The sequence below is a fragment of the Sinocyclocheilus anshuiensis genome, unplaced genomic scaffold (genome assembly GCF_001515605.1).
Source record: "Sinocyclocheilus anshuiensis isolate Anshui unplaced genomic scaffold, SAMN03320099.WGS_v1.1 scaffold483, whole genome shotgun sequence".
NCBI lineage: Eukaryota > Metazoa > Chordata > Actinopteri > Cypriniformes > Cyprinidae > Sinocyclocheilus > Sinocyclocheilus anshuiensis.
Genome location: NW_015552580.1, coordinates 912,250 through 920,015, shown reverse-complemented (window position 1 = coordinate 920,015; position 7,766 = coordinate 912,250). Strand labels below are relative to the sequence as shown.

The window sequence follows — 7,766 nt, the reverse complement described above, 5'->3', positions numbered from 1 at the left end:
ACAAAGGTCATTGGCAACATCACCTCAACAAAAGGCATCTTTCACCCAGGCTAAAGTTCGCACAGAACCAGGGATCTGATGGACATCGGATAAGGTGTCTCACTATCAACATCCATGAAAGATACGTACACATCATGGACAGCATAACATATCATCAAAACATCAAGGAAAGTGGATCCCCACTCGATGACTCCAGTGAAGAGTTGTACCGTCTTCATCTATCCATCTTACCATACTAGTCCTTTATCTTATTGTTCCCCAGTCACGCATAAAGCAATTGTAAATTCACGACTAATTATTGGGTATGGAGGCAATGGGACATGTGATTAGGCCATGATCCTGGATTCTTGCTGAACCAATATCAGAGCGCAACAATTGCTGTCTTGCAGCACGTTTCTGTATTTGGTTGTGATGTGAGTATTTGGAGTGTGTTTCTGTATTTGCAGCACATTTCTGTATTTGGTTGTGTTGCGAGTATTTGCAGCGTGTTTCTGTATTTGGTTGTGTTGGGAGTATTTGCAGCGCGTTTTTGTTTTTGGATGTTTTGTGAGTATTTGCAGCGTGTTTCTGTATTTATTTGTGTTGCGATTATTTGCAGCGCGTTTCTGTATTTGGTTGTGATGTAAGTATTTGCAGAGCATTTCTGTATTTGGTTGTGTTGTGAGTATTTGCAGTGCATTTCTATATTTGGTTGTGTTGCGAGTATTTGCAGTGCATTTCTGTTTTTGGATGTTTTGCGAGTATTTGCAGTGCGTATCTGTATTTGGTTGTGTTGAGTATTTGCAGCACGTTTTTGTATTTGGTTGTGCTTTGAGTATTTGCAGCACGTTTCTGTATTTGGTTGTGTTATGAGTGTTTGCAGCACGTTTCTGTTTTTGGATGTTTTGCGAGTATTTGCAGCGCATTTCTGTATTTGGTTGTGTTGTGATTATTTGCAGCGCATTTCTGTATTTGGTCGTGTTGCGAATATTTGCAGCACGTTTCTGTATTTGGTTGTGTTGCGAGTATTTGCAGTGCGTTTCTGTTTTTGGATGTTTTGCGAGTATTTGCAGCTCGTTTCTGTATTTGGTTGCGTTGAGTATTTGCAGCGCATTTCTGTATTTGGTTGTGTTGTGAGTATTTGCAGCACATTTCTGTATTTGGTTGTGTTGTGAATGTTTGCAGCGCATTTCTGTTTTTGGATGTCTTGCGAGTATTTGCAGCACATTTCTGTATTTGGTTGTGTTGCGAGTATTTGCAGAAAGTTTCTGTATTTGGTTGTATTGTGAGTATTTGCAGCATGTGTGTTGTTAAACTGATGAAGATGTTTAAATAATGTTCTTTTTAGCAGCATCATATGACCCCTTTAATTTGCTGGTGTTTTTTTCTATTTGCATGTGTTTTTTTTTATTTTTTCTTTTCCATTTGCAGTATGTTGAGCTCTCTCGGACACCGTAGTTTGGACTCTTATTTTGACGGCACCCATTCACTGCAGATGATCCATTGGTGAGCAAGTGATGTAATGCTACATTTCTCCCAATGAGGAAATAAATTCACCTCTATCTTGGATGGCCTGAGAGTTTTCACTTTTGAGTTAACTATTAATTGAAGTATGCTCAAAAAAATATTTATTTATTAAAAATGTTGAGAAAATTCTAGTATTACATAAATTAACTAGAAAAATGTAAATTAAGTTGAAAACCTAACTTTAGGGTATTGTGAAACAGGACAGTAAATTGGCAGTTAAAAATTGTAAAACAAAACAAAACAAAAAAAAAAAACCCAATTAGGATTATAAATTATATTTGTTAGCTTTATAAAATATTTGTTTTTTTACTATTTAAGTAGATAATTTAGCATTTTATCTTTGTGTGTATTTTTAATTATTTATGGTTGTTAATGGCTGTTATTTATTGTGTTGTAGAAGTATAATGTTATTGATCACTGAAAAAAAAAGTAGTAACTGGAAGGATAATTCATTCATTCATTCATTTAAATAGTTCAGTTTATTTAAATAGAATAGATACTGTTTTTAGGTATATCTTTTTAGGGGGGAAAATGCATAACAGGCCAGGCAACATTAATTCCTAAAAAATGCTTGCAGAAGAAGTGAAGATGATGCTTGTCACGTGACGGGGGCGTGTCCTCTCGAGTGAAGGGAAGCGGGCCCGTGTCACGTGACGGGGGAAATAGGGAGGCTCTTGTGTTTACATCAATGCATTCAACAGCGGCTGCTGCAGAGCGTCTACACATCAATGTTTTGCTTTCATTTCTTTAAAAACGAGCACGATCATCGGTGCACACGGTAGTTCCGAGTCCGTTCGAGCATAACGCTGCTGTGCGATAAAGAGAGAGCGCCTCTGCTGCAGCTGTGATCGGTTGTGTATTAGATTACTGGCGTTATGGACGAGCTCGCGGTGGAAGTGCGAGGAGCGAGCGGAGCTTTCTACAAGGTGGGCTTCAGATCTCGTGTTATATGCCTCCTGTGTGTGTCTAACTCGCCTGATGATGAACATAGTGTTTGGAAAATATGAATCAGTCCGTCGTGAACGCAGATCTCAATGCACGATAGAGCAGTAGGCCCAGTCTGCCCGTAACACAAGGCCTCTTCGACGTGTGTTTGTATGAACAGGCTTTAAAGATTCATCGCAATAATCTGATGTCGTGCATATTATTAATGCATATCAGCTGTGTTGACACCTGAGTGTGTCAGTGTGCTGGCTCGGTTCTGTTTGGATGTGTGTATTGTACACTGAGTCCTCCACTAATTAATGTTAATGTAGTTCATTATACAGCATAAACATATCTTTATGGCTCTAGACTTTTAATAAATGACAATGTAAATGCTATTAATAGTAATTGATATGTTTCTTGAATCTGAATGCTTTCAAATGCAATCATCCATATGTTCAGGGCAATTAAGTTATGATATATATTGCAGCTAATAATAAATCAACCATGTGTCCATGCTCATGGCAAATCTGGGAATATCAGGGGATTTTAAAATGCTGGTTTCCACACCTGGAAAAAGTCACTGAAATTAATACAATACTGACTTTAAGTAACTTAAAAAAAACATTTAAAAAAAAAATGGAAATGTATTTTATTCTATTTAACACTGTTTTTCTAGTTATGATGCACTCAAATAATAATAATAATAATCAATTATACATTATACTTAGCCTGTATTTATAGACAGCTAAAATAGTAATGTTAAAGTCAAGTAAATTAATTGTTTATTATATTATATATTATTATACCATTATGTTATTTTGCAGTTTTATTATACATTTTATAATTCTGTTAATATCATTCACTTTTGACTAAGTTGTTGGACATTATAGGCACCTGTGATGCCCCAAAATGTCCATTATTAAATGCTCTTTATGAATACCTCATTGTTTCTTACAGGCTCTTGTTAAGGATGTTCATGAGAGTACAGTCACAGTGTCTTTTGAAAACAAGTGAGTACCAAAACAAATATAATATTGTGAGGACAAAATAGTCTCACAATCAGATATACATGGTTCGTTTTGTCTTCAATATCAATGTATGCTTGTTATAAGTTAATATATAACTTCATGAATTCTGAAGGTGATACTCTGTTGGTTCCTTATGCAATTATGCAAAGAAAAATCTAAAATGTCAACAACAAAAAAAAAAGGTTTCCATATTTTATCGCTTTGCAGTTGGCAGCCAGAACGACAGATTCCTTTCCATGATGTCCGGTTTCCACCTCCAACCGGCTTTCAGAAAGAGATAAACGAGAGTGATGAAGTGGAGGTATGTGCTATCAAATATTGCAAAACATGGAGAACGCTCTTTAAACATGAAACAACTATTACACAAATGCACAGAAGTTTTGAACTCTTTGTGAATTTACCACATTAGCCTGTGTCTTCCACAGGTTTACTCCAGGGCCAATGATAAAGAGCCCTGTGGATGGTGGCTAGCCAAAGTTCGCATGGTGAAAGGAGAGGTAAGCAGTTTTGTGACCAGATTCCCTTCTATAGAAGTAGAAGATGGACAGATAAGTACAAGTAAAGTATGTAACATAAACAAGGTCATTAAAATTATGAAACAAAATTCAAGAAGGGCCCTCCTGACTTCTATACACTTGCATGTAGGGCTGCACGATTAATCGAATGCGATTGTCATGCGCATTTTGTTAGTAAAGCTGGTTCTGTAATCGGCAGGAAATCATCATCACGTGCTTTCAGATGGAGCAGAATTTACTACACAGAGCAGTAGTTCACTGACAAGTTACGGAAAAAAAATCGCAGACGATTTTATTGCGCGATTCTGAAATCGTTCGCGATAATGACAGCTGTTTGCATAGCTTCTCAGTGAACTACGGCTCTGTGAAGTAAATGCTGCTCCATCTGAAAGCATGTGAAAATACCACATTTAATAACATATTTTTACTCCAAACTCACTTCATAACGTCAGTCGAGTGTTTGAAATAAATCCTTCTGTGAGATGATGTGGCGCGAGAGCGCCCTCTGGCCTTTGGATGGAGATTTACTGCTGATCACAGAACCGTGCTTCACTGAAAGATACGCATGACAATCGCAGCTTCTGTCGAATCGTGATCTCGATTCCATTTCGATTTATCGTGCAGCCCTACTTGCATGTATGCTGATTATGTATTGTGTTGTAACTATATTCTGTTCCTCTGTCCTGCACTTATAGTTTTATGTGATAGAATACGCAGCCTGTGATGCAACGCTAAATGAAATCGTCACATTAGAGAGGCTACGACCTGTGAACCCCAACAAAGCCGCGTCAAAGAACACCTTTCTCAAAATCAGACTAGATGTTCCTGAAGACTTAAGACAGATGTAAGACGTTTAAGTAGATTATTTGTTTCGCTTTCATTTCAAACTTCAAACTGGGATGCTGTTGTACAAATGTGTGCCTTAACCAGGGTTTTTTTATTTTTTTTTTGAGATAGGTGTGCGAAAGACTCTGTCCATAAAGACTTCAAAAAAGCGATCGGAGCGTTTAACGTCACTTATGACTCGGAAGAAAAGCAGTTGGTTGTTTTGGTAATAATGCAGTGTTTCAAATCAATTGAAGGATTTCTGATTTCACATTTTAAAGTTGCATTAAGTTGATTCTTTTCTCTTTATTTCAGTCTGTTAATGAAGTTACAGCAAAGCGAATAGCCATGTTGAGTGACATGCACTTCAGGAGTCTGCGCACAAAGCTGACGCTGATACTGAGGAATGAGGAAGCAACCCGACAGCTGGAGGTACTGCCTGACGTTTAGTGTCAGGTTCTCCCAGCTCACTTGCACTCACTTATAATGCTTACAAAACAGTCATATGTCAAGTCCAAAATGTATATTTTATGCAAAATATATATATATATATAAATTTTATTTTGCAATAGTTTAATGATATTTTATTGCTGTAATATAACTGACTCAAGAAAGGCTGATAGTGTTATCATAAATTCCTTGGTTTATTACCATTAGAATATCCTGCAGCATATCACTGGGCACAAATGCATGGAGTATCAGAAGAGACTGTCTATATTTAACAGGTGTAAAAGGGTATATCCCTGCTTTGGCATAATATGATAGTCTGTTGATATGCAGAGCTATATTTACCGATGCATAAGCTGCATGTAGGTATTGTTTTAGCTTTTGAAGTGTGAAAGCTTTAAAGATTGTTACGAAATATTGTGTTCAGAATGTTGTGGTGAAATTACAGGCACTTGAGATGTTTGTGTGTGTGTGGGTCAAAGACGAAAAGGCGTTTTCAAGCATGAAATCAATAAAAGTTATGAAATGTGGTATGATCACTTATTCTTGTATATATTTTAATAAGTACAGGTCAGAATAAGTATGTTGTTTCATTTTTCCGTAAATATATCTGTTGTGCTGAATGATGAGTGAACATGATTTCACCCATATTTTGACATTTTATTTTCCAAAACGTTATTTGAAATATTAAAGCATACACTGTACGTGCATTTAATATGCTTTCTGTGTATATAAATAAAATCACTTTTGTAAATATAATTTGATGCAGTCACCAAAATGGGACGTCTCGTCTTTGACCCGTGTGTGTCTTTATATTTATTTTTGCTCAGTGAATTTTGGGATAAAGTTAACAAATGTCTAATGTTTTCTTTTTTTTTTTTTTTGGTTTTATCATTGACTTCTGTTTTATTGAATACACTTGAAGTCCATAAACAAAACTGCTGTATTAATGCAGTTACACAGCAGTTAAGTATATTTCATTTGGAGAATATGCTTTGCAAATATGTGCGCTAAACGGTGCTGGATAATGTATTACATTACTTGTGCAGCTGGACTAAAAAGACTTTGCCTGGTAGTGTACTCTGCTGATGGCTTTTGAACTCATTTTTATGCGGAGAGCACTCTTGTGTGTCAGGCAGCGCAGCAATTTCACAAGTAGAGATGTGCTCAAAAATCTAATGATGTACAAGCATCCTTGTGCATCCTCCTTATCAGCCAAAACCGAACTGATTAACCATGAAAATAAATGGTTTGAATTGCAAAGATTAAACATAACATAGCATCATCAAGTACAATAAGCAGTAAAATAAGCATTAAAATAAAATTTAATAAGTTAAAGGGATAGTTCACCCAAAAATGAAATTCTGTCATTAATTACTCACCCTCATGTCATTCCAAACCCGTAAGACCTCCGTTCTTCTTCGGAACACAAATTAAGATATTTTTGATGGAATCTGAGAGCTCTCTGACTCTCTCATAGACAGCAATGTAATTACCACGATCAAGGTGCAGAAACATAGCAAGGAGATCGGTAAAATAATCCATGTGACATCGGGTTCAACCGTAATATTACGAAGCTACGAGAATACTTTCTGTGTGCAAAAGAAAAAAAAAAAAAGACTTCAACAATCTGTCTCCTCCGAGTCACCCTAGCGCCATTTTGGAGAGTATCCACTGAACGTAAACAGCGTATGTTGTTCTGTGTCAGCTGCGTCACGCGGATACGTTTTCTATGTTGTTTGTGCTTTGATTTGAACGAAAACAACGTATCCGTGTGGTAGCCTCCCGGATTTAATCCAAAATATATTAAATTGTGTTCCGAAGACGAACAAAGCTTTTAGGGGTTTGGAACGACATGGGGTAAGTGATTAATGACAACATTTTCATTTTGGGGTGGAGTATCCCTTTAATGACAGAATTTTCATTTTTGTGTGAACTAACCCTTTAATATGTGCATTGATATTAACCCTAGGCTAATGAAAAAATAGTAATAGAATAATAAAAGCAAACAAAGTGTATATCCGAACACTGGTAAGATTCAAACTGGCCTTTTTTTTCCCTCCAGAGTTCTCGGCAACTTGCTTCAAGGTTCCATGAGCAATTTGTGGTGCGGGATGACCTCATGGGATTGGCCATAGGCACCCATGGGGCGAATATCCAGCAGGCCAGAAAGATTCCTGGGGTCACCACCATAGATCTCGATGAAGAGACCTGCACGTTTCACATCTATGGAGAGGTAACCGCTTTATTGGTGACTTTCTGGTATGGGTAAACAATTACATGCGATTGCTATTCGAATATGTGAGCCCAAAACACAGATATCTGAGATGGTTGGACGTTTGTGATGGATTTCGTTTGAATTCCAGGACCAGGAGGCTGTACGGAAGGCCAGAAGCTACCTGGAATTTTCTGAAGATGTTATCAAAGTTCCTAAGAATTTAGTTGGTGAGGACAAATGAAATGAACCGCTTTCTCCTTCACGGACTGGACCTGCTGTCCTGCACCATGATGGTTAATG

The 7,766-nt window shown here is 37.1% G+C and overlaps 1 protein-coding gene across 1 annotated transcript in view; it reads left to right on the top strand.

Annotated features, from left to right (window-relative positions):
- Positions 1-2,127: 2,127 nt before the first annotated feature.
- Positions 2,128-7,766, top strand: part of LOC107665273 (fragile X mental retardation protein 1 homolog B-like) — a 17,949-nt gene continuing 12,310 nt past the window's right edge. Inside the window, exons 1-9 of the mRNA XM_016456092.1 lie at positions 2,128-2,432; positions 3,391-3,443; positions 3,669-3,762; positions 3,887-3,958; positions 4,672-4,820; positions 4,934-5,027; positions 5,117-5,233; positions 7,314-7,484; positions 7,615-7,693. Coding sequence (XP_016311578.1) covers positions 2,382-2,432; positions 3,391-3,443; positions 3,669-3,762; positions 3,887-3,958; positions 4,672-4,820; positions 4,934-5,027; positions 5,117-5,233; positions 7,314-7,484; positions 7,615-7,693 — 880 coding nt within the window. The 5' untranslated portion in view covers positions 2,128-2,381. The remainder of the gene's footprint in view (positions 2,433-3,390; positions 3,444-3,668; positions 3,763-3,886; positions 3,959-4,671; positions 4,821-4,933; positions 5,028-5,116; positions 5,234-7,313; positions 7,485-7,614; positions 7,694-7,766) is intronic.